General features: G+C 40.3%; 1 protein-coding gene across 11 annotated transcripts in view; it reads left to right on the top strand.

The window, feature by feature from the left end:
• Positions 1–26,897, top strand: part of FOXN3 (forkhead box N3) — a 342,632-nt gene that overhangs the window by 283,885 nt on the left and 31,850 nt on the right. For 9 of the 11 annotated variants that reach the window (XM_090033864.1, XM_090033866.1, XM_090033872.1 and 6 more), the window contains one exon: positions 15,897–15,962. The exons of 1 other annotated variant lie outside the window; for it this stretch is intronic. In XM_090033864.1, the coding sequence (XP_089889990.1) occupies positions 15,897–15,962 (66 nt within the window). The remainder of the gene's footprint in view (positions 1–15,896; positions 15,963–26,897) is intronic. One more of the 11 variants, XM_090033873.1, reaches the window with a different exon arrangement.

Here is a 26,897-nt window from a genome sequence, read left to right as displayed (position 1 = left end):
CTTTATTTAAATATGGAAGTAAATTAAAAAGAAGGAAGCTTCAATTACAATGTTGATCTCTCTCCATAGAGCTAAAATGAATAGTAGTTAGACACATCCATGATGTTCCAGTATTTAGATGCTTTTCCAAAATGTTTGGATCAGAAGTTTTTGTCTAGGTTATTTTTAACAATAGCCAGCCAATAGCGATTTGTAATCTGAACTAATGGTTACAAGTAGGTCTGTACTAGGATGCAGCTGTGATAATCCAAAAAGTCACCTTTGGGGCTTTCTTCAGGGTTTTATACTGCAGCCTCCCTCCCCACTCCCCCAGTATGTTGTTAGTATATCTTTTGTTCAAACAGTACAGTTATTTTACTAGATTGAGGACTGGTATAAATATCAGGCTAATATTTTATACCACTATTTCGCACTGAACCATCACTACCAATTATGCAAAAAATAAAAATTCTTTTACTGTTGAAAGGTGGCAGCCTTGTTTTAATATTTGTAAAAGATATACATAGACTATAAAATGTGCTTTTAACAGATTTACAAAAGGTGAAATGTTTATGAAGCATTAAAATGGGGCAGTTTAGAGAATGTGCATGGGAAACCAAATTTATGTATCTTTTTAGTGTGCAGGAAAAAAGATTACCTATAAGCAATAGAATTAAACTGAAAAATAATAGAAGCTCTCTTCTTTTAAATATTTTTGAGGTCCATAGCCCTTATTTTTACTTTTGAGATTTTTCTACCCTGTACTGGACAGAATGATGGATGGACATGCGTGTGCAAAGAGGGAACACTAGGGGTAGGGAGGAAACTCTTACTTTGCCAGATGCTTAGGTACTCAGAAACTTTTCATCTTCTAACCATGAAAGGGTCATGAGATCAGTTGAGTGCCATTGTGCAGTGGTCATTAGCAAGTCCATTTGATTTTCCCTAGAGAACAAGTAGGTAATCGTTAAAAATTAGTGTTCAAGAAGGGCATGGTTTGACATGCAAGGTTAATGCATTCTCTTCATTTTATGTTATCTTAGTTTTATCAATATGATTGCTAAATAGCATTAAGTTTTGTTTCCAGAGACAAACATGACTTTCCTTCTATGCTTGGTACACCAATACAGAGACTGAAGTAGTAAATTACATTTAAATTACTTTCCTGTTCTTCTGGTGCTGGTAGGATTAATATGAACTAGTTCCCCAAATGTGTGCAAAATGCAACTCTTTAAAAACATAAAATGGGTATTTATGTGGTGTACCCAACAAAATATACACAGTAGTGTGTGTATATATATATATATATTGGACTTGCCAAAAGGTCTTGGAGATTCAAAATACATAAATAAATGTAGGTGTATGGGGATTTTTTTACTTTAGTTGCTAGAAAGCCTAACATTTTAAAAATATAACCTAATAGGGACTTAAAGCATATTGTCTTTTACCCATTGCTAACTTCCCTGATCCAGCAGCCTTTGAAGAAGTTATTGATGCTCGTCTCCAGTACTGTTTACATGCAGGCACCTGCAATTTTAAGCCACATCATAGACCTGCAAAGGAAGAGGATAAAAGATGTTGTCAGCTGAGGCAGAAAACCTACTTTATTGGAACCTTTCATAACTAAAGTACTGAAGACATTTTACTTGGGTGTCCCAAAGAGAAAAATGGCTTGTCCTGAACTGGTTGAACTTTGAGGCTGCCATAATTTAGGGCTCAGTCCTGCAAAGATGCTGTGAACACCGGCCCTGACCCTTAGGCCAGGCTAATTGTGCTCATGCTGTGTGCATGTTTAAGTGTCTTCCTGTACAGGAGCTAGACAGCATCATTAGGATCAAGCCTTGGCAAGATACTTTGAATATTCAACAGCTTTTGTGAATGTGGTTGTGTATGGGATTGTCGTGTTTGATTTGGATTTTGGTTTTTATTCACTGTAAAGTAAAAGGAGCAAGATCTGTTAATTAAGCTGCTCTGTAATTGTCAAGTAAATATTCTTTGTGCTTCTCATCCAAGGATCTCAAGGTGCTTTACAAAGAATTTGTTCTCGTCTTCTCTCTGTTAGATAGGTATTTGTCCCTAGTAGGTTGGCAAACTGAGTTTCAGAAAAGGGAAGTGATGTGGACACACAGCAAGTCAGTGCTGAGAGGAGTGCAGTTTTCTCATCTTTGAGATTCATATTACCATATTTAGACATCCAGGATGACCTTGAATTTAAGATTCCCCCTCTCTCCCCCCACCCCGATAACTAGATTTAACACATGGAAAAATGTAGTTGTATCCCCAGGTCCAAGGGTCAGAACTGTGCCTCATATCCCTGACTGTTCTTTACCTTTCATTATAACTCATGTCTGGAGCTGGGCCAGTACCTTGTTTTCCTTTTCACTCCATAAAACCAGAGATGCAAATATATTTTAAATACGGGTTAGATTTAATTTTGGGAGAAGAGTATATAATTAGTAATTTAAAATTATAATGTGATTTAATTTCAGCCAGAATATTTTGAAAACATTTGTAAACACAGATATAGCAGTCAGGCAAAAGGTAGGGCAGGGAGGTACCTTAGAACAAGGGTGGGCAAAATATGGCCTGCAGGCCAGATATGGCCCATGAGACTATTTTATCCAGCTCACAGGGCCCCTAAAAAATTTAGAAAATTAATATCTATCTGCCCTTGGTTCCTGTCAGAAATGAAGCTCAACACCAGCTTCTTCTCTGCTGCCGAACAGGGGTTAGGGCTATGCACTGCCCCCCAGCCTGTACCACAGGGCTGGGAGGTACTGGGAGCGAGCGGGCGGGCAGCTAACAGGAGCATGGGGCCTGCACCCTTGTCCTGAGGTCAGTGCTGGTGGGGGCCCAAAGCAGGGTGGCAGGAGCATGGGAGTGCAGGGTCCCAGCCGGCAGGGGCTCTATGGGGCTCTTTCTGCTGGTGCAGCCCAACCTGGCTCCACAGACCCCTGCGAGCCTGTGCCCCACTTTGAGCCTCACTGATGCTGGCCGTGGGACCGAGACAGTGATCAGGGGGCGGGGCACCTCTCGGGGTGGGGCTACCCACCTGGCCCTTGACAGCCTGCCAAAACTGGGTAAGCGGCCTTCTACCCAAAATAATTCCCCGCCCCTGCCTTAGAAGCTAATTGTTTCAGAGATTAACTGGTTAATCTCTTAAGGTGCCACCCTCTTCTACCTTCTGCCTGACTTCATACTAACACAGCTAATCACTTCCCTTTTCATGGAGGACAGTGGTGAGAAGCTATTTTTGACCATTCAAAACCTTACCTGTTCAGATTTTGCAATTCAAGCATGGGTTGAGCTGCACATATCAAACTATAGCTTAGTATTGAGAGTGCTCGGCTGGAAGGGGGAGATGGGAGGAATGCGGAGTGTCAGTCTGTGCTTTCAGGATTGTTTCTGTGCTTTATCCAGTGACTTCATTGTAGAGCACATAGCCAGGCCCTGCTCCCTGGACTGCCTCCCAGTGGAGTGCCTTACTTTCAAGGCTCCCTCTCTTTTCCTGATCCCTTCAGTCTTGGGGATCTTTCTGCCTAGCTTAAACAGGAGGGTTTAAACAAGGCACTGTGCCAGAACCCGTGTTCCTGGGTGCCTTCATGCTGAGTCCAGTATACCACCTGGCAGCAAGGGACCTGATACGATGCCTCTTAAGCAGAGAGAGACGCATTAGGAGGCATCCAGAAGCAGAGTACATGGTGGTGAGAGACTGGGCATGCAGGCATGCTACCAGGTGCCTGTGCGCTGCCTCCTGCCCACCTGCATTTTTACCTGATACTTGATTCTAAGATTAGGTTTTGTCCCCCCCACCCCACCATTTAATGAATGTATTGGAATCCAGAAAATGCAAGTACATTTTTAAACACTAATGTTATTCTTTTTCCCTTTCTAGTGGTTAGATTATGGAATAATAGAAACCACCCTACTGAACTATAAATGCCATTGAGCTGCAAAATAGCAAGATCATATTTCATTGTACTCCTAATTCTGTTGAATTAGTCACAGGCTTTTGGATCAGGTTCAGGAGTCCATATTTTCCTACAACATTTGAAATACTTATTTCATCGAGCCCAAGTGTTGATAGTCCTCCAGTGCCTTCTATCAGTTTCACAAAACTCATGTGTTCTATGCGGCTTGTATAAAACAGGAGTGGTACCATACAATACAAAAGATAAGAAAGTACTACATCTTTTTTATTAAGGGAAATATTTCAATTGTGAAGTCAAAATTACAAATAGAATTCAAGATAATCCAGGAAACCCCAGAACAAGATATGCCTCATAATCCTCTCACATAATTATGTGGTGTCTTTTTATAGGTATGTTTTATAATTCTTGCATTTGTTAAATACTGGATGAAAAGGGAAAACTTTTTCTCTTGGGTAATGGAACTTACTGCATGCTAGTTCTATAGTGTCAAAATATTCTAAACCAACTGCATGTTAGGTTTATCCTGGTAACAGTATGACAGTAAAGTTTTGTTCAGTTTTTAAATACAAATTTAACATCCCATTCTTCTAATGACTAATTTTTATGTAAAGGAATCTGTTAAATGGTTAGTCATATTGGTTAAATATGTTAGTTTTAGGGAAAGCCTTTCTCTAAAGTAGACAACTGAGCAATGTTGTGCCAAAATATAAATTGCTATAATTAGAAGTTAAGTACAGTTCATTTTGTGGCCAGCATTATTAAAAGTCTAACTGGAAATAAACCAGGGTCTTTGAGGGCCCCTAAATACCTTTGTTTCATATCAAGAAAAAGGTTGATATTGACCCTAATAAAGAAAATGGTCTTCCATTGACCTAGAATCCATTTGTATTTCTGAACAAATACATTTATTGTTAGAGAACTATAAAAGGTTAAAAATACTAGATGCTAAATTTTTCTTTTCTTTTTATCTATCTTTTTCCTGCTGTATTCTCAATTTAAAAGTATTTTGGAGAAAGGGATTATTCCAGAAAGAATGAAAAGACTAAGCATTAAAACCTCTTCCCAGCCCAGTTCTTTGTGTCCCAGAGATATTGTTGCTAGGATTGTCCACCCTTCTCTATTAATAATGATTTAGAGGAATTAAAAAGCAGCTCATCCTAGTAGCATTCAACATTGCTCCCTATGAAGACTGTGCAACAGTCCTTCCAAGAACTATGCTTGGTCTCTTAGTTGCTGTGTGTATGATTAGGACTGGCATGCAGTAGCACAAAATAAAGACTGTCAAATGTTTTAATGGAAAATATACTTAAATCTTCTTCAGTTTATGTTCTGAGAACTTTGTATCTGCTCTTTGGTCTTTGCAGTGATGGGCTTTCAAAGAATTCATGAGGGAGAAAAAATGTTGCCCTAATGAGTTTTTTTTCTGTATTTGTTTAATAATTATTAAAAATTGTTTGCTTTATTTTAAATTGATCTACTTCACATTAATGGTTTCTTGATAATTCATTGGTTTTTAATCTCTTTTTATTTAAGAAGAAAGGAACTAAGTAGTACTAAATTGGATTTCTTTGCATACGATACACCAATTCTTGGCATTGAAGATTTTTTTTTTTTTAATTTGGGCTGACAAAACAATAACAATCTGTAAATGAAACATATCTCTAAACATATGTTTGCTGCAGAGCTGATGCATGTTCTAACTGAGGTTTTGTCCCAAACCACTCTAGTCATTTGCACAGAGAAACCTCTAACCCAAGCAGTTTAAGCCCAGGCTAGCAGACATTTTTGAGAATTTAAGCCCAGGCTAGCAGGTTGAACCCAGGTTCTGCCTCATCCTGCTTCCACAGCATGCCTATCTTGCCACGAGGACACAGGCTCATCGAGCCCAAGCGTTGATAGTCCTCCAGTGCCTCCTCTGTTTCACTTGAGCTGTATATTCTTTTACTCTACTTAACTGCTTTGCAGTGGGGATGCTTCAATAGCTCTAGGCAAGCGTGAGAACAGAAAATGGAAGGGTTTTCTTTGCACATAGAGTACAATTCCTGGGTATTTCTGGTTGCTTCATCACAAAAATGCTTTCTAAGACTGACCAAGCTCCATCTTAGGAGTACTTAGTTATATTTTGTCTTCTCTAATGTTCAAAAACTGTTTCAGATCCTCGCTACTCAAACAGAAATCTTTTAATATCCAGATCAACTTTTTCATGGCCAGTTCATACCCTTTTGTTCTTATGCTACCATTGTCATTCAGCTTATATAGGTCTTGCCTCCCTGGAGTATTGAAAGCGAGCCCTCATTTTGCTAAGCAAAGCAAGCCAAGTTGTTTTATCTCCCCTTTTAAAGTGTAATCCCCTGTTTTTTCTAATAACACCTCTCCGTACCTGTTACAATATGTCTTTACCCTTCTTGAATATGGATGACTAGAATTGCAGAATGAGACCTTACCAGCACCTTGTACAATGCCCTTAAGACTTCCCTGCCTTCTGCCTGATATATCTTTCTTTTTCACAATTGCAGTCCATTAACATTTCATATGCATCTCTCATTTGACTGCTGTACTTTTTAGATTCCAAGGCAAGGTCTTTTTCCCCATTTAATGTCTTAAAATTGAGTATGAGGTGGTAGGATGAAGGGTAGGCAGCTACTGTGGCTCTGGCTCCAGTTCCATGGCCACTGCCCACCCTCGACTCCCCTACTGCCTTTCCTCCACATCTCCCTGGTGCAGCCATGGGCACAGAGCACGTATTTGCTCTGGCCTCAGCCTGACCCCATAGCAACTGCAGGGAGGGCAGCAGGTAGGGGAGAATAGGTTTTAAAGGAGACCCAACACTGTGGGGGCAGCAGGCATAGGGGGTGGGCAGGGGGACGCAAAGTGTGGGTGTGCAAGGGGCAGGGATCAAGTCCTACCACCTGCCTCCCCCATTGCTTGCCCAGCCACCTACTCTTTACTACCTCCCCACCCTCTGCCCTCATTGCCTGTCCTCCCCACATCCCTCTGCTTTCCCTGCCACAGCAGTGAGGGAGAGGGGGTTGTTTTTAAGACAACCCTCCAATAATTAGGTTCTAAACATGGAAAATTATATATATATAAAATGTTTCCATGTATAGAATCTAATTATGGGGGTGGTCCTTAAATTCAGGGTCCTCTTGGATTCAGGTAAATATGGTAATATTCCCAGAATCCCCTGTGGTTCAGTGGTAGAATCCTTGTCTGTCGCACAGGAGACCTGGGTTCAATTCCCAGACACTTATACAATTACAGCAATGGAGGCACCAAATGTCTGGACTCAGTCTGGCCTTTGGATTCTGCTTAAAGAGGGGATGGAAGGTCTGGGCAGCTTCCACTCCTTCATGCTCCTGCCTAGGCATACCTGTCAAAGGTCTGGCTGACTTTTCGCGCATACACTATGATTCGGAAGGATTGGTAGTTGCCAAACCATGTGGTAATATAGCCAAGTTTTCAGTCATTTCCAACAAGTGGGCCCCTGAGTTATTCCAGATTTTCTGTCTCTGTCATTATGGTCTAGTGGTTGTATGTTGGAAGACTTTCGCTGTAGTGCCAATGGTCGAGCCATTTGTTGATCTTCATTATCTTGTCCTTCTCTTCTGACTAAAATAATTCAATTGGCTATCACTTGAGCTTCTACTTCTCTAAGGATCTTCCCTAGCCTGACATTATCTGGGTTTACTCTACAATGAAAACACATCCTATAGGTTTATCCCTGTTGTACAGTCTGTTACAAAGTCTAGACCCCTCTTCACAAATTAAGGCTTAATAGTGCTTAATTGGCATTGTATGAGCTTTGTGTGCAAAAAGGCATATTTTCACGTTACGCAAGTGCCTCCTGCCATCCGCTTTGTAAAGCAACACTTCAATTCTGGCTTGTTATGGTCGTGACCAGTAAGTGGACTAAAATGAGAAACCAAAAAAGAGATGATGTCCCCAGGTAGGGGTAGCATGAACCCAAAGGTAGATAACTGGGAGAAGACGAAAGAGGTATATTGGCTCCTTGCCACTGGCCATTACCATTTAAAAAGCTTTTACATGTCAGACTACAAAATTCTTAAGTTCTGCTGTGTAAGGTCATGTATGGTTGTGATTCTTGATCAGTGCAGATGAGTAAAAGATGATATAGCAGATCTTTTTGCCCCTGAATTTTCCCTTATGGCTGATGTTCCCTCTAAGGAGTAGTGGGTCAGTGAGCATGCCATCTTGGTCTGTGATCTCACTGCCTCAGTCCGGCATGGGACACTTATTGAAGGGGGCTGGGGGCCGGTGGCTGGAGCTGGAGCTGGGGCCAGGGGCCTGGAGCTGGGGGCTGGAGCCAGGAGCTGACGCAGGCTCTGCCAGCTCCAGGGAAGTGCTCCACTCCTGCGCATCAGGGCAGGGGAGTGGAGCACTTCCCCGGAGCCAGCAGAACCTGTGCCAGCCCCCCACCCCAGCCTCCATCCCTGCCTTGCTTGACCTCCAGGAGGAGCCACTGCCTGCCCCAGGACACTGCTCTGCTCCCTGGCCCTGATGCCACATGCCTTCTCACTCCCCAAGGCAATGCAGGGGAGGGAGCAGTGTTCCGGAGCTGGTGGGGCCTCACTCAGGGCAGGCAGCAGCTCCTCCCTGAGGTGAGGCAAGGCAGGGATGGAGGCTGGGGTGGGGGGCTGGCGCTGGCTCTCTCGTCTCCGGGGAAGTGCTCCACTCCCCTGCCCTGATGCAGGGGAGCAGAGCACTTCAGCAGAGCTGGCGAAGCCCCATGCCAGGCTTCCGCCCCCACCTCTCCTGGTGCAAGGCCTTGAAAAGGCTGTGCGTGGTCACACTTTTATTTGTGCACGGCCGCGCCTATGCACACCTTAGAGGGAACCTTGCTTATGACCATACACAGTTTGACCAGTGCCTTCTCCCCACAACACTTATTCCTAATTCACTTTACACACATGAGATTGGAGACAAATGGAATCATCCAGCATCTGTTTACAGAAGTGAATTGATTTTTTTTTATCTTTAAACATTGAAGGATGAACATTCAGTACCACGCATGGGGGAAAAAGTGAAAAATTCAGCCCTCAATCATAGATTTTCTTCTTTTTTTAGATCTGCTGTCTGTTTCAGTCTGTTTCTTTCAAGATTTTTATCCTGCACTCACTATGGTGTACATATCATCTTTTTTTTTCAACTGATGTTATTCTTTACTGCTGAGATCAAAAGTGATGATGACATTTTCTGTTTCAAGCAGATTCCCAAACAGATTAACCTGCTTCATGAATTTGGCCATGTAGAAAATCTATGGTGGCATTGTGGGGGGGGAGGGGGAAAGAGAGGGGATAGAAGATGTACTCTTTTTTAACTAGAATCCATTTTTACTGTTTATATCCTTTTAGTTCATTAATAAAATGATGTTGTTACTGAATGGGAATGATGTGTAGTCCAACAATAATACAAATTTTACAATGAAGATGAGCAGGCGACAGGTTTCTGCTATCAGTGTTCCATATTGTTTAAAGACAGACTGTCAGTCTTTTCATGATGGTTTTCACAATGGCTCATTTGGCAGCATTGCAAATGAACATAGGAACTTGCCATACCAGGAAAGATTAATGCTCCATCTAGTCTGGTATCTTGCCTCTGCAGTGTCTTAAACTGGAACCTTCAGAGGAATGGAGAAAACCATCACAATTACCAGGCCAGCTGTGTATTGCTATATAACAGTGGTGGAACATTTTCTTCCTGACCTCTCTGGCAATCAGGCTTTTATGATTTTTATTCCAGCTCTTGTAGTCTAATTGCATATGTTGCTGTTGAAATTTGTCTAATCTTTTTTCTTTTTTTTACCAAGCACCTGATTCTGCGCTTCTTGCTTGTTTTCAGTAGCACTCGCACAAATAGTCCCATCTACTTCAAGTAAGTGCTACTCAACCTTATTAAATATTGAGCCTGTTTCTGCAATAATATCCTACAGTAAAGAGCTTTACAGGCTGCTTATAGTTGTCTGAAGGTATTTCCTTGGACCTGGTTTATTTATTGCTGCCCTCCTCTTCTGTCATTGGACAAGGTAACTAAGACAACCTTATTGGCTCTTCACTATGTTAATTATTCTATGCAACTATGACTTATCTTGATTTCTTTGCTTTTCACGCTTAACAATTTTCATGTGGCAGAGGAGGCACATCTAATAATAGGCACGTTGGACAGAGAAGCTGTGACTTGATCTGTTGCAACTGAACGAGCCTCAGGGCAAAAGATGCTGAGGGTATTGTTACTTCTGCAGCATTGTGCTGTAGCAAACTGATCATATTGAGAAGATAAAGATCCAGCAAGTACAGGAAGGTAGGCTTCATTATGAACTGGGGCAGTGAACAGGGTGTGGAGAAGGAAGGAGATGGATTGGAGTCGGACAGTTTGGTACAGTGCAAAAAAAATGCAGCCTGCCTAGAGAATAGGAATATCAGTGGCAGAGTACAGTGGATAAGGCTAATGTGGAGGTAGATGAAGTTGAAGGTCCCAGTGAAATCCTTTAGAAAAAGCTTTTTGCTTTAAAAAGAGTAAAAATAAAAGGAAAGAAGTTTCATTATTTCCAGTCTCTTCAGATGTTATGATGAGGTCACAGTGGTGTACAGGGGGAGCAGTATGTTACTAACTTTTATTTTTTGCATGAGTTGGGAGAAGAGTAACTTTTTAGTAGTACTTTGGTCCTTGTACATTTTATTGAACTGGAGAAAGTTAAATTAAGCCTTGAATCTGCCAGTATTGTCACCAGAAGGTTTGCACTGATATCAGTGTGCTTTCAACCAGTGCACAGATTCCCTTGTGTATATACAAGTTTGTAGGATTGAGTCCTGCAGTACCTAAAAACTGGCCTTTGTGTCCATTTTTAGGCATCTATTTATAAATAGGATGGGTTTTCAGCAGCAATAAACACCAACAACTTCTGTGTATCCATTGAAGTCAACTGACTGATGGCTTCACTTGTTGCTGCAGGTGTTCTGTCTCCCTGAAAACTGGGGTGCTTTAGGTTTAGGTGCCCATAAATAGGTTTAAGTACTTCTCTCCCCTCATCTGAGCTTGGAAATGTCTCGTGTTTGTTTTAGAATTGTACTATATAGTTGTAGACTATAATACAATGTGTCTAGAAATTATATTTTAAAGCAATAAAGCTGTTTTTATTTTGTTAATTTAGTTTTTACATTATATTTTAATTATGGGATAAGCATTTTGGCAGTCAATCTGTTTTCATTCAGTGAAGTGAAAACAAGGCTTTGAAACTGAGAAAGTTTGTTAAAAATAGCACGTCAGCAATTCTACTGTAAAATGCTTCCCTGGCATTTGAAACCACCTCCGAATGAAAGATCACAACCATAATAAACGGACAGCTGGCACATCAGGGTATCTCAGGTGCCACCTTTGTTTTTAATTATTTTTTGTCACTTTCTGAATAAACAGTCTACTACTGAGGGTTACCCTCTGTGCTTCTGGCCTTTTGCATCTAATCTTATGCCAAAATATGTTATGCTCATTAATTTGCTGTTCTATATAACTACAGAATATACTTTAATCTGTACAGATATTTAAGGTATATAGGATTGCTTTTTGAAGGAAACTTGGGCACAAATGTCTAAAAAAGTATCCTACATCCCGATTCAGCAAAATCAAGTACTTCTTTAACTTTAATGGAGCTATCTGGTGCTTAAAGATAAACACACTTCAGTGAATTTGAACCTACATCTGAAATGCAGATTTCTCAGTCGGTTTTATAACTCCTATTTTCTTTTTGTTTTCATGCTCAGTGACAGTCTTGAATGCAGGGTTAGATAAAGTAATAGCAGAAGTGCAGCTTTTTACAGCCAAATTATGTAATGTCACCACTGCTTCACAGTTTTGGCTCTTTGTGCCTGTTTCTGGTTTCAGCTTCTCTTATGATATTATTTAAAGGGCATGCAAATGATGGGGGGACCCAGCCCCCTAGACTTCAGATGACTTTTTGCTGAGTACTTAGACTGCAAATGAGTGACAGGAGGAGATGCTGCTGTTGACATTTTTGCCATCACCATGTATTGTTGCTGTTATGAGGTCTTTGGTGCTAGGATATTTTGATTCTTTTTTCCTTCTCTCTATAGCATTCACCACCCTTTCCTTTCTGTCCTTTTCCATTTGGAAGGATTTCTGAAGATCCTCACCGTCTATGGCTTTGCCTCTTGCTGTCTCTTATTTTCCTTTTTTAGTACCAGAGAGAGGGAGATCAAAATGTGTTCACTTAAATATTGATTTTTATGACGAAAATAAAACACTGAAAATAGACCATTTTTTCCCTGCAATTCTACTTTGTCCCCTTCCAAAAAAATCTTTGTCATCTAGCTTCTATGGTCACAACATACAGGATAAACATAGCCTTCGGTTTCCAGTTTGTGATATGATACCAGCCAAGAAAGTTCTGCTACCAAAAGTTCTGTCAGTGTATAGCTGCTACCACTGCGCAGCTGCTGCTCTGCCTGATGCCTCTCTGCTGAAGGTTACTAGAGTTTAGAAGAAGAAACTGCTGAAAGAAGTAGGAGGGCACCCAGGACCTTTTATAGTCTATCTGACCCCAGCTGGCTCCCTTCAGAGCTAGTGGCAAGGGACGGTGTCCTACCATAGAGGGAGAAATAAAGCTGATATCCATAAAAATCTCAGGGAGTGGCTTTGACCATATCCGCTAAAGCACTTTTTCCAAGATGAGAAGGGTATTCCTATTGAGATGAAAAGCATTTCCATGAGGAGCATGTCCACTTGAAAGACAGGCCCCTGACAAAGACTATGCTCTTGCTCAGTTTCCCCGGGGGGGGTGAATCAGGGTGACTGCCCCAGGACCCGCGCTTGGGGGGGTCCCATGAACAGTGCCGTACAGGCCCTGCCGACCGCGCCATTGGCATGTGCCAAGGGCACCACCACTCCGCACGCCACTGCCTTCGTGCTCTAGCCGCTTGCCACCCCATGCTCCCACAGGCTGATATGTCTTGGGGCCCCTCATACCCCTAGGGTCGGCTCTGATCTTGCTGCCAGTGTCTGGAGAGGACTCCAGCTCTTCTAGTGATGCTCCAGTACTAGAAGCTTCTTACAGTCTCATTGAGTTTGAGCACTTTCCCAGCTAGACCCCTGCTTCTCTTTCTTGCCTTGGCTGGAGGTGTGCCCAGATGCATGCAGATATGTTGTATTAGCATTACAGTGCCAAATCATTTGCAAGCCATAAAACAATTTTGGATGGGAAGGGCATTTTTTGTTAGAAAACACTTTTTTTCTCTCTTGTTTACACCTTTATGTGCCATCAGTAAAGCAGCAATAGCCTTACCCACTTTCCCTTTTAACCTTATGGCTGCGAGCAGCAATGATCCAAAGTCAGAAAGGGTAAAGGGCAATCCAGAGAAGAGTAGACAGGTGCTGGAAGGGTCATGACACTGCAGCACTGACCAGAGCTTGTTTGTTAGTTCTCACTGCGGTCCACCTGCTGGAACTTTACTTATTTGTGGCAGCCCAGGCTCTCCAGTGTCAGAAGGGAGAAGCTGTCTAGGAATAGGTCCACATCTCTTCCTTCCTCCTCATTGGAAAGGGGGTTGTTCTCAGAGGTGCCTGCCATTGAGATGGGAGTTGTGGTCAGGTTCTTCCTTTGGATTAAGTGAAGTACTTTTTAAATGTTTCATTTCACTTCCAGACAGTTTGAATTTTGACCAGTAGAGTTGACGCTGGTGTCTAGCATAGTCACATGAGGAAGTTTGGGTTGACTGCTGAAGGACTGCCAAACCTGCCATATGGCAGCAAAGGGCTCAAGAAGATGGCATAACACAAAAATGGGAAGATTGAGCCACCTCAGAGGAATTTTGGGTGCAGACACAAACGTCTGCTCTCAAAGCTAGAGCTCTGTCAAAAGAAATAGTGCCTACCAGGCCATGATTAGCACCTTTTTGTTTTTGCCTTTGGGCTGGGCTGCCACATGATTTTATTGCTGGTACAAGTCTGACATATTCTACTTCCAGTATAGATGATGTCCCTGTCTGGTTCAGCCAGTTTCTCCTTTCTCCTACTTCTTTCTGCATTAAGACATCCTGATCTTGTATGCTGTATACATGTCTTCTAGGCACTCTATCCCCTACCTCTATCCCGGAGGCATTATGGGATAGCTGCCCAGATTTTTCAGAAGCACTGATACACTTGGTTAGGCAACATAGCAGATGTGAACATACTTGAATAACGGCTGTCTTGTGGAAAATAGCTTTTGTGGATACATTCGTGTTTGTTTTAATCAGTTCATATTAGTGTCATGAAAAAGTTGCAGAAACACAATTGTACTAGTAGAACAGTCAAAGCTGAAGATACAAAACTTTTTAGATTATTGGTCATTATTGGTTAAAAAGTAACAACGTTGCCCTGTTTCGGCATGAACAAAGGCTTTCAGTAAGAACTCTGCCTTTGCCTTGTTTTCAGAGTTAACTATGAATGTGAGTTTGTAAAAACCTCTTTTCTGAGGCATCTGTTGGTGATCTTTGGAAACCGAAGATGCTGAAGTTAGTTGGACTCCTTTACCTGCCTTTGTATTTATAGGCATCTCTTACAACAGTTTCACTCTTCCACTGCTCTGACTTTGCATGGTTTCTTGCAATGGATCCTGCATTTGTTACATTTCCTGTTAAAACAATGGCAGATATTCATGTAAGAAGTTATCATAGTTATTTATAATACTATAAAAGATACTCAAGCTGGTATCAAACGCGGTCTTTCTGTGTAGGTGGAGTTAGCTTTTTTGTTTAAGCAGACATTAAAATTTCTTACACTTTGCATCATCTGTATTATTAATAGCTTGTAAGACTATATGCTAAATCACATTACTCCCCTGGAAACAGAACTGAGCATATAAAAGTATGAAAAATGTATTTTTTAACAGTAAAAAAGTAATTTTCTGACATAATAACCAAAATAAAGTGCCATGAAGCTATTAGCACTAAATTGAATTTTTTGGTATGTAATTTAGTATAAATACTGACAAGTTTAAAAAAAAAAAATGAGCTCATTAGTCATTCAGTTTAGCAGCGCTGAGGCCGCAGTCGGCAAGGGCGTGCGTTTTTATGTCTGCTTCAATTGCACACTTCATTTATTTGGACATGGCATGGGCGGCTTTCTCTGTCACACGGCATCACTGCTCGATTAGCAAGTTTCGCCCCAGGGCAGCTGGGACGCTTTGCTGGGGCAGATGTTCTTTTCAGCTTATTCACTGGCCATTCTTGGGTTGTTTACTGTTGTCATGGCTACCACCATTTCCATAGCAGCCAGGCTGCTGTGTCTGAGGCAAGTGAATATAGTTATAAAAGGATCATATTTTGTTCTGTCTATAACTTGCCATCTGTCAACTGACTGTTCATGATGGATTTGGAAACCAATTTGAGAATAAGGGCAGCCAAGTGACAATTTCTGTTTCTATTAACAATAGGTGTGGATGCAAATCACAGGGTGACTTCAGTGTAGCCTTGGTTTTACTTTTTTCCAAATTTTCAAGGCTTTGCTTCCACTGCCTTTCCAAGCACAATTTTACATTCTTATTGACACATGGAAATGACCGAGTGTCATCTTTGTGTTTTAATTAGATGCAGGTGTTCTTTACCCTCTCTGCTGTACTATTAGCTCATCGCAATACATTGACTCCAATTCATAACATGCCTCCTGCTAGCACTGATCATTTATAATGAAGTCTAAATACTCCTGACCCAAATTAAATAGCAAGCTTGAGATGAATAAGAGAAAGCAGGCACACACAAGAATACAATATGATGAGAAATATACTTCATCGTAGTTTACTTAATAGTAGCACTGGGATCGTGTATAAACTTGATCACATTTTGGATTCTTCCCAAAGAACCTTTTGGATAAGTCGATCTCTTTTCACTGTAGAGATTCGGGTGACTCTATGGTTTGAAAGACCTTAAAAAGATTAGCCCAGTTGTAAATAATGTATTTATTGGTTGATTTTTCCAGATCCTGACATTGATGCTGCCACTGCCATGATGCTTTTGAATACTCCCCCTGAGATACAAGCAGGTTGTGAGTAGATATTTCTATAGCATATAGCACCGTAGACATATAAAGTTAATATTCTCTTTTCATAAGTATACAGCATATCAGACAAAAAGGAGGATCTGATGGAGAAATATAACTTCCCCTGTAGATACTTACCTTACACTAAGCGTTGTTCATGTTACATTTATTATTACATGAAAAACAATAATTTCTTTATCCTAACAGAGAGAGAAGTTATTGTTGTTCATGATATACCTACAACTGAGTGACATTTATTATTGTATATGGATGGAGCAGGTGAGCTAAGACCAGAGGGAACAGCCAGCAGAAAGAAAGAAAGAAAGAAAAGGATACATTATTTTTGGTTTTGTTTTCATTTTGTTTTGGTGTGATTCCATCAAGTGTGTAATTGTGGCCACCTGGATGCTTTCTGGTCACTTGGGCACTGATTCAAATCCTTTCTTGCACGCACAATACACATTTTGCCCATTTATCATAGCAAGTGCCAGGGGTCCAAGCAGACTCCAAAGAGAAAGGCAAGTTTTGACTTCTTTCCCATAGGTTCTTTATTGTCATTCTGTGACCGGACCCACCAATGATCTTTTTCTTCATATTAGCATAGCTCCTAGGAGGCTAATCTCAGGCCAGGATCCCATCATGCAAAACACTCTACAAAGAAGAAACAGATCATCCTTTCCCTGACTAGATTGCAGTCAGGCTTTCAGACAAAAGGGTACACACAGATGGACATGGATCCCCATGGGGAAATAATGACAGTAGTACTAATCAGCACAATAAGTAGTGATACCAAGCAACTAGTAGTCTTAAAGTACAGACAAGTTTAAAATCACAGCTGATATGACGCTTTACTTGCTTCCTTGACATCGGTTTAATTCGCATAGCTAACTCAGAATTCTAGGAGAAGCTTTGATTAGCACTTTATTGCTCTCCTGGGAATGAAGGCCATTTACAATCAAAGCATTCCCTGCCCAACCAAGAGAAGTTGCAAAAAGATCCTCTGTCAGCCTTCTCTAAAATCCCTGGGAAAGAGGATTTGCAGAGAAACATCCAGGGAGGAAGAATGGCTCACCATTCTTCTTCCATGGCTCCACAGAGAAGCGGAGAATTGCCTTCAGTCAGGAAGTAGTGCACAATAGAAAAAGACAGAAGAACTCGGCAGAGAATGGGTAGAAAAAGGAGCAGATTTTGTTGATGGAGATTGCATTGGAGTTACTAGAATGAGTGACCAAAAGAACACTGGAGGATGGGAGGCTGAAGAATTCTGTTAGAAAAAAAGAATTAATGGCAGACAGGGGAATTGGGAAGGGAGAAGGAACAGGAGGATGAAATGAAGAGCATGGGGAAGGAGATAGAGTAGAAAACCAGGAAAGAACAAGATAAAAGAGGCAAGAAGAAAGAAAAGAGTGGATGTTGAAACTGATGGAGGAAAAGATTACACAGATATAATACAGGAGAAAGTTAGAGGAGAATACAAGATGTAGTATTGGAACGATGCATGGTAAACATAGTAAGCAAGAGTTACTCCGAGCATGAATGCTTTCTGCATTGATAGTTGTGCCTTTTTTTTTGACAATTTCATTTCACTCTGTAGATAGTATTAAACTAGTTGGCCAAAGACAACATATTAGCTTATAGCCTCTTTCTTACCTTTTTTAGAAATGTACCAAATTGCTCCCCAGATAGAAAGTGTATATTGTAGGCCTTCTCTACAAACTGTCATTTCAACTACTAATATGTAGAGAGATAGGAAGACAAGAGAAGAAGGTGAAAACATCACGAAACTCAACCTGTCTTAAAGATGTCAGCAAATAATAAGGTCCCCATAAATGTCTCTAGACCAGAATGTAGCCACAGGTGGAATGAAGCAAGTTGAGGAAGTATGGCTTGGATGAATGGGCTGCAAGATGGATAGAAAGCTGGCTGGATTGTCAGGCTCAACAAGTAGTAAAAAATGGCTCAATATATCTAGCTGGCAACTGGTATCAACTGAAGTGCCCTAGGGCCAGTCCTGGGAATAGTTTTGTTCAATGTCTTCATTAACAATCTGGAAGACAGATAGGTTGCACCCTCAGCAAGTTTGCAGATGAAACTAAGCTGGGGGGGTATAATAGATATGCTGGGGGATAGGGTGAAAATTCAGAGGGACTTAGATAAATTAGAGGATTGGGCCAAAAGAAAGCTCTTGAGTTTCAACAAGGACAAGTGCAAAGTCCTGTATTTAGGACAGAAGAATCCCATGCACTGGTACAGTCTAGGGACTGACTGGCTAAACAGCAACTCTGCAGAAAAGGATCTGTGGGTTACAGTGGACAATAAGCTGGATATGAGTCAGCAGTGTGCCCTCGTGTGAAGAAGGCTAACAACATACTGGGCTGCGTTAGTCAGGAGTGTTGCCAGCAGATTGAGGACTCTGTGTTCAGTTTTGGCCCCACACTACAGAAAGGATGTAGACAAATTGGAGAGTCCAGCAAGGGCAACAAACATGGCTCAGAGGCTGGGGGACATGACTTGTGAGGAGAGGCTGAGGAAGCTGGGTTTATTTAGTCTGGAGAAGAAAAGACTGAGAGGGGATTTAATAGCAGCCTTCAACTACCTGAAGGGTGGTTCCAAAAAAGGATGGAGTTAGACTTTTCTCAGTGCTGGCAGATGACAAGAAGGAGCAACATCTCAAGTTGCAGCAAGGGAGGTCTAGGCTGAATGTTAAGAAAAACGTTCTCACTTGGAGGATGGTGAAGCACTGGAACAACTAACCTAGTGAGGTGGTGGAATCTCCATCCTTGGAGGTTTTTAACACCCTGCTTGACAAAGCCCTGGCTGGTATGATCTATTTGGAGATGGTCCTGCTTTGAGCAGGGGGTTGGATTAGATGACCTCCTGGGGTCCCTTCCAGCCCTAATTTTCTATGATGAACTGAACAGAACCAGGAAGAGGGAGCAAAATGTGTTAAGCCATGATTGACCCTCCAGTTGTCAGACTCATTGCGTTCCCCCTGACTGTGGGGTTCCCTGCACGCTGAATTTGGATGCAGCCATTGCTTACTCTCTGCTCTCAACATGCATTCCCCTTGGGGCTCTTTGCCCTTGATTTTGGTGGTGGGCTCTGCCCCCAAATTGCTAGCCCCTGAACAGGCCCTGTGGGCTAAGTCTGATGCAGGCCATATGTTTGATGCCTCTGCTCTATGCAAAGTAGTACTGTTGTTCTCTCATCTGTGCAAATGTAAAAGAAGTGAAAGAACAGCTTATTCTGTGAATTTCAATGGGCCTGGCCCATTTACCATATTAGCAAAATCTTAGATGACTCACCTCAATTATTTTTTTTTTTTATTGTACATTAAGAAATTATTGCATGAAAAGGAACTTTTGATTTATTTTCAAATGAAAGGTAAATGAGTTATAAAAATTTCATGATAATCCTGAGCATTTTAGGGAAGCTCACAATTCATCTCTATTCCCTGTTACCAACTGTAACAATTCTTTAGGTCAAGTAATAAATCATCAGTGAAGTAAACATGCTGATGTTATTGGAGCCCTTGAAGAACTAGGATTCTATTTGTTGTATTAGGTTACAGTATCATGTGTGCGCTTAAATAATCACAGTTGAAAAATGGCCCTTATTTTGGCAATTAAGAGCTGTGAAATGGGAGGAGCATTATGTACAGCTTGACCACAAATGTTAATAATTAACTGTAAATGCTGCTTTCAGTAGTAGAACACTTTTAGCTGAAAGTGTTCCTGCTACCTTAGCTGATCATCAGTGCTGCTGAAGACAGGAGCCAAGCCTAATTTCAAAATATAAACATGGCAAATCAATAAGTGCAAATCTTTAGCCCATCCTTACACTCCAGTAATGTTTAACAGGATTGTGAAACGCAAATGTGAGCAAAACTGATTATGTTGTAGTTTATTTCATGTCTGTGTGGATAGACAAGATCAATTTGCTGTAACTATTTCACAGGAATTTATCAGTATTAAATCCTGTTTCTTCACTGTGATGAGAACATGATTCTGTTTTGGACAGTGAGGACCCTAAAACATGTTATCTCAAGGGTCACCTACAGCCAGACTTCATAATTCTGTTTCAACTTTATTTTTTGGGGGTACAGTCAAAAGCTAATCTCTCAGCTGCATCAAGAAAGCCAAAGTGGGTAAATCATTCATTTGTTGTAATAAATTAATTAATAACTTTCCAGCACATTAAAGATGCAAGGGCTATGTAAATGCTAAGTATTTGTTAGATACCATTTATAATGCTTATCATGGTTCATCGTCTGAAGTTGCAATGAGGCCTTGTACAGTTTCAAACCACTATGAAACACAGTTTGCCCAGATAACAGATTAAGGTGTCCGAGTCAGGAATTTATGCCATAATTCTGGCAAGTTACAAACTACTGTGCCACTCAAATTGTGTTGCCTGGGGCATATCCCTTAACTTTACTGTAGCACAATTTTTCTGTGTAAACAATGAAAATAATTTTACTACTTTGTACTGTTAGGAATCCTCAGATTACTGTTACCATAAATTGTAAAAGCCTTAATGCATCTACAATTGATGAGCTTGTTTCCTGCCTGGAACAGTTGTTTTAGAGGAGGCAAAAGCTAGAGGATGCAAATTGTGCATTCAACTTCTTATTATTTTTACTAATGAAGCCATTGCTGTATTCCAAGCATTGTGACGGATTCTGGTCATAGTTCAAAAAAGTCTTATTTTAAGAGGTATGTTGGCTTAATAATTACATTGACTTCCTTGGAATTGTTCTATGACTTTAGCATATTGAATTTGAGCTAATATAAAAGTAAATAGCGATTTGCTGGAAAGTAGAAGTGAGGGAACCTTCCAGTCTGAAAATTTCTCTTCTGCTTTGGACTACCATAAGTCCAAAGTAGCTTGAATCCAGTAGTTTGGATCCTTGCAAAGCCTATCTTTTAAAATGCTTACAGAAGAGTTTTCAGGGGGTGGAGTTTGGTAAGTACTTTGCCAGAAAAATAATGATGGGCCTTTGGAGTCGTCAACTCCTGTTTTGGAAGCGCAACTCATTTTTGTCCTGCACTACCTACAACCCAAACTCGATGTCTCTTTTAAAAAAGGAAAAATGAGGTCTGCATTGTTTTTATAGATCAAAAAATTGCTTTGAAATGAATGTATTTTTCAAGTCAACATGAGTGACTGAAAGTAGGAGACTGGTTTTCAGGAAGGGTTACTCTTGTAATAACAATTAGTAGAAGAAATCGTGCACTTGAGTAACAGATATAAAGTACTGGTATTTTGTTCACCTTGACTGTATAAAACTTGATAACGACAATATTCTGTGTTTACTTCTTGCCCAGAAAACCCAGTAAATAAAAGATCTGATCAGAAGTTTTCTCTTTAGTGCTTGTGTCCAAAATGCCAATTCATCAAAAAGGAAATTTTTTACAGAGCTGTGCTACTTTTGACAAAAAACTAATTTGGAGAAAAAATAAATTAGAATCTTTCACTTTTGCATTGCAGTATTCATTTTTCATTTTTAAAATTAATTCTACATTATTATAAATGAAAGTAAAAGTTTCAGTCAACCTGAAATGCTTGGGTGGGTCAGAGTTATGTCTTTATGGGAAGTTTCAATTTTTTAATTTTTTTTCATTCCATTCTAGAACATAAGAGATTTCAAAATCTACAACACTTTTGAAATGGAGGGATGGGGAGGGGAGATTCTGATTCCTTTGTTGTTCTGAGAAAAATAAGCAAATTCCTCAGTAATAAAGAATTGTGCTAGAGATCTGTGATTTCTTACCCTGTTCTTTGTTCCATTTGTGATGGATGATTGCAGAGACTGAACTTGTTTATGAAGTTTTCTCCTAATTTTTTGAGGAATTAACTAGCTAGAGCAATCCACTTAACAGCAAAAACTGAAGCATGGAGGGAGAAGTCAGGGTGGGCAGTCTAATGGGTGCAGTCTTGATTTGGAGTCATTTTAGAGGTGTACAGACTGTGTGATTAAGAGCTCAGAGTGTTATCCCGTAAGGGACGTAATGGAAGAAGTTAGGCAGATGGGAACAAATTCCTCCCTAGGGTAAGGCTGTTGAATTGAGTACTGTTGCACATTTGGCAAATAATATTTGCTTGTGGCAACTACTGATGTCTCATCAATGGTGTGTCATAAGTATTTTCCTATTTTCTATGCTTGTAGCCTGAGATAAGGCGCTCTAGTTTAGGAGACGCTGCAGTGGAAGAGCAGTTGGCAGATGGAGGCTAAATTTGAGGAACATTAGTGGAAATCCTATATCTCTAGTCTATATCCACTTCTTTTGTAGTATGAGAAAAGGGTCAGGGAGGACATACCCTGTCTGAATGCCTGCATCCCTTGATACCAAAGGAGGCACAAAGACCAGTCTGCTTTAACAGGATACCTGCATCCTTTACTGTTTATTTAGTCTTTTTTTTTCCTTTTAATCGGGTGCAAAGACTTGCTCAGTACGTTTATTAAGGCACTATAAAAGCTGTATTCCCTGCGCTGGACTGGATGCTAGTTACTTTAAACCAGAACAATTAATCAAACATGCACCTGTCTCCCAAGTGGAATACAGCCAGTGTATATTTATTACGTTTTTTCCATTTACATTTCCTAATTTTAAATAATACATTGGCACCAACCACATTTCACTCACTAATGTGTGAATGAAGAAGTTTATTTTCTGTTGTAATTTCAGTATGGTGGATGATTATACACTTTGCTTAGCCCCCTTGTCTTTTTCCCCCCATTCTAATACTTATGCAGTAAATATTTGCCTGAGAAATACTTAAGAAGTTTCAGCCAGGTAGAGATGAACTTGTTTCTTGTCTGAAATGCAAGATAATGGACATAGTCTTTCAAAAGAAGTCATAAAGGATACCACATTAATTGGGATCTTCAAAACTCAACTGCATCACGTGTAAGAATATTTACCCTGTTAAATACTCCTTCATTTGGCTATGGAATGTGTGCATAAATTAGTAGCTCTCTTTCATCTCTGATGTTTATCCACATTCAAGCTTTATTTTTTTTGGAAGTTTCTTGTGTGGGCTAGGTTCAAATCCCTTTAACATTATATGAACATAATTTTATATGGGTTGATATTATTACTGTTATCCCAGTATAATTAAATGATAGATAATATTCATGTAATTCAAAATTTTGCAGGAAAACATAGTAAACCTAAGAGATTCTTTCCCTTCAGAGATGTATTTTTTTTTTTGTTTTTATCCCCCCCGCCCCCCCCCAGTTAATCATTTTGTAGATCTCGATGCACAGTATAAAAAGAACTACCCAGTAACTGATATGCACAGGATCTGGTATGGCTCGTATCAGCATGAAATAAGACATTAACTCTATTGAGAATTATGCCAGAGTAAAATTGTTGTAAGTTCTGAATCCATTCTACATGGTGCAGAATTTTAGCACTGTTTTGGAGATCAGGGACCTGATTCTTTTCTCAAATTAAATTTAAACTCCATTAATCTGGGCAAATACTTCTGCGTTTATACTGGTTTGAGAGGCAAATCAGGCCTAGTATCAGTGTCCATTCATGGCAGTGGTGAAAGATGAGAAATGAGAGATGATTGTATTGTCCTAGTCTCTGGGGCAGCTTGTGGAGGAAGAAAACACTATATTAAAAGGAAGTGTATATATTGGATTGGCTTTCTATAGCTGAGTTTATTTCTCAAGCATAAAAGTTCTTTAGATGTTGGACAGGAGGATGGCAAATTACTTTTCAAATATGTGCTAGAAACAATGCGTCCTATTTAGCTAAAGCAGGAATGCAAATGGAGAATTGGGATTATGGAGAGCTAGTCTTGATTGTCCCTGTCTGAATGTGTGACACAGCTAGCGTTGACAACCTGTGGCCCATGGGCTAGATACTGCCCATGAAGAGACTGGATCCAGCCAGCAGCAGCTCAGAACATCAGCAGCACGTTGTAGCTCAGCTGGTTCTACTGCCTGCCTTATTCTATCTATTCCCTTTTCAGTATCTGCTCATCACTACTGTCTATAGCAGCAAAAAGTCACCAACTCTGAACCTAAAACAAGTCACCTTTACCCTTATACTTTGGATTAGCCATCTGTAAAATGAGAATTCCTCCCTACTTATCTTAGCTGGTCTCTGAGGCTTCATTATAATATTTGCAAGGTACAGGAAGATCCTTAGCTATGAACTGCAGAAGAGGAAATTTCAGTTGAAGATTTAGGAAGAATTTTCTGACTATAAGGGTAGTCAGCATTGGAACAGGCTACCTAGGTAAGTTGTTCCTTCTCTATCCCTGGATATTTTCAAGAACCAGTCAGACACTCGCTCAATTCAGTCAGGGATGGTACTGCCTTGAAAGTAGGGCATTGGACTGATGATCTCATGAGGTCCATTCCAGCCCTACTTCCCTATGATCCTAAGACCCTCTGTATGAATCCAAAGGACTATTTTACTACAGCTCATGTGTGACTTTGCCACAGGTCTCCACTCAAAGTTACTGATTCTGCATTGTGTGGCTGGAAGGACTATGTAGCAAACATATAGTAGGCACAGTTTATTCTCTTCATGTACCTTGCAGGGTTGCTGTCCTATCCCTGCTTCACCTTCTCCCCAAGATGTGGACAGTGAGAATGGAGTTCAGTCCCCTATTGTTGTGTCTTAGATGGCTTACAACCTGGCCCTTGGACAGTTCAGAAAATACTAAAGATGATACTAAAGTTTGGAAACTAGGGAGTTATTTTAAATGTTTTGGAGTGTGAGCCATTTAATTTAAAATTCGTTTTGAGCACCAATTACTCAGGCACTGGAAATAAGATTGATGCTATACAAAATGTTACTCTTATAAACAGCATCCTTAAAATTATACACATACAAGTAATGGAAAATATAGTATAGAAAACAATCCTGTGTTGGCATATTGGTGAAAAATAATGTAGAAATTGGTGTCTTCTACCATCAGATTATGATGATTCTGGGTTTTTTGTTTTGGTTTCTTTTTAATTTGAGATTCATATCTAACTAAACCAGATACGTGTTAGCACTATAGCTTAGTTCTTTGCTAAAGATTAACATTAGATCAATTTATTTTCCCTTATTCCAGCTTCCCTTTTATACACAGTCTCTGTTATCTAGTTATGTGGTGGTGCTGTTGTATCATACCATTTTGAAACGAAGAAAAGAGTTGGAAGTGATTGTTGTTAGCACCGTCCAATTACAGGTATGGTCAAGCATTGTAACAGGCTACTTAGAGAAGCTGTGGAAACTCCAGACTTGACATTTTGAAAGCCAGTTAAATAGGTACTTGATTGGGATGGTTTAGTCAGGAATGATCCTGCCCTGAGCAGGAGGCTAGACTAAATAACCTCATGAGGTCCTTTCCAGTCTTGCTTTCCTATGATGTTAATGCAAGTTGAAATACACGATGGCTAAACTTGGAATGTTTTCAGAGTACAAGATACCACGTACTTTAAATTTTTTTAAAAATGCCTTAGGTCTCTGTGTAGTCAAAGGGCCTGGTCTTCCTTGTAAGGCAAGTAGTCCCATTAGATCCTAAATTAGACCATGTATAACAAAAATGATTGTGGCTGAAAGATGTGGGAGGGGACAGGTAACCATGAATAAAGGGAGAGCAGTATACTTCCTGAGGTGACCCTTTTCAGAGGATAGTAGATTTTGTAAGTATCTTTCATCTTTTGTGTTTGTGATAGGTTTGTAAGTTTTTCTCCCCTTGTTCAAAGACTACATGAAAAACACATGTTTTAAGACAGAAACTTTGAAGTGAATGGTTGTGAGAAGCACATGAGAAATTTGGACTGGTTCAAGTGTAAGGGTCAGCAGAAGATAAGAGATGAAATGGAATATGGCTATAAAACAGTTAAAAGGAAGGCTTAAAGGGCATGTGGGAAAGATTGGGAGGAGGAATTCCACAGACCAGAATGGACAGAAGAGATAGGGTTATGCTTTGGTGGGAGTGAGGGTCTTGAACCTGCCCCAGAGGAGAGAAGTTGTCACTGGAGGAGTTTGATTAGTTGGAAGCCACTGTGGTCCAAGATTGAGGGGGGGAAACAGGTTTTCTGGTGCTATTTTGCATGTGTTGGAGTGGAGCAAGATGAGAAATAGGAAGGAAAGAGATGTGTGGAAAGATCAAAGTGGCAGAGGCTCAAGGTTTTGGCAGTAATGGTAGGAAGAAATGATTTTTTCTTTTTTTAAAGCAGGCTGGATATGAGCAAGAGGGAAGGTGAGAGGAGTGAAATGTGCTATGGAGCTGACAGACTAAGATAACCAATCACTAGTGGAATAATTGACAAAGGTGATAGAACAAAGTGTTTGGGGGGTCAGCTGAAGAGACAAGGTGCAATGTGGCACAAAAATGTTCATGGAAATTGAATTGTGTTGCCTTTAAAGCTGCATAGGGCCCTTTAGGCAATATCTGAACATGATTAATGTGCAGTCATGAACTTCTCCAAATCCCTTAGGCTAGTGTGTTGATAGAATAACTTCATTGCTTTGTAGTGAAGAGGACTTGTTAGTACTATATGCTGCACTCCCCCTCTTATGTTGCAAAGCTGGATTTCTTGTTGCAAAGTCATTAACCACTGGAAGTGATTTTTATTTCTGTTTATCTTTTGTATTTTTCACTTTTATCTTCAAATCACCCAGCTCTTTTGGTTTTTCCCTAACATTATGTATGAACTATCCTTGAGCCTTACTTCAGTAATATTCAAGCATCTTTAGAGAGGCACTGTTGACACACATTCAGCCCAACATTTAGTTTTTGTGAAATCTAGTTCGCTTCCATAAAATTCAAACAGTTGTTTTAAGCAAGTAAACATTTTCCTGCAGTGTTTGCAAACCTAAATGTTGAAGCAGGGCAAATGCAAAAGTGATTATCATTATACAGTAAAACTGACTTAATTGATTTTCATTATCCAATGTTTGGGGATTCAGTGAAAAAAGT

The sequence above is a fragment of the Crocodylus siamensis genome, chromosome 2, assembly GCF_052110815.1.
Source record: "Crocodylus siamensis isolate JL-2025a chromosome 2, ASM5211081v1, whole genome shotgun sequence".
Classification (NCBI taxonomy): Eukaryota; Metazoa; Chordata; order Crocodylia; family Crocodylidae; genus Crocodylus; species Crocodylus siamensis.
Note: the sequence above shows the minus strand (reverse complement) of the source record. Positions and strands in the feature narration are given on the sequence as shown.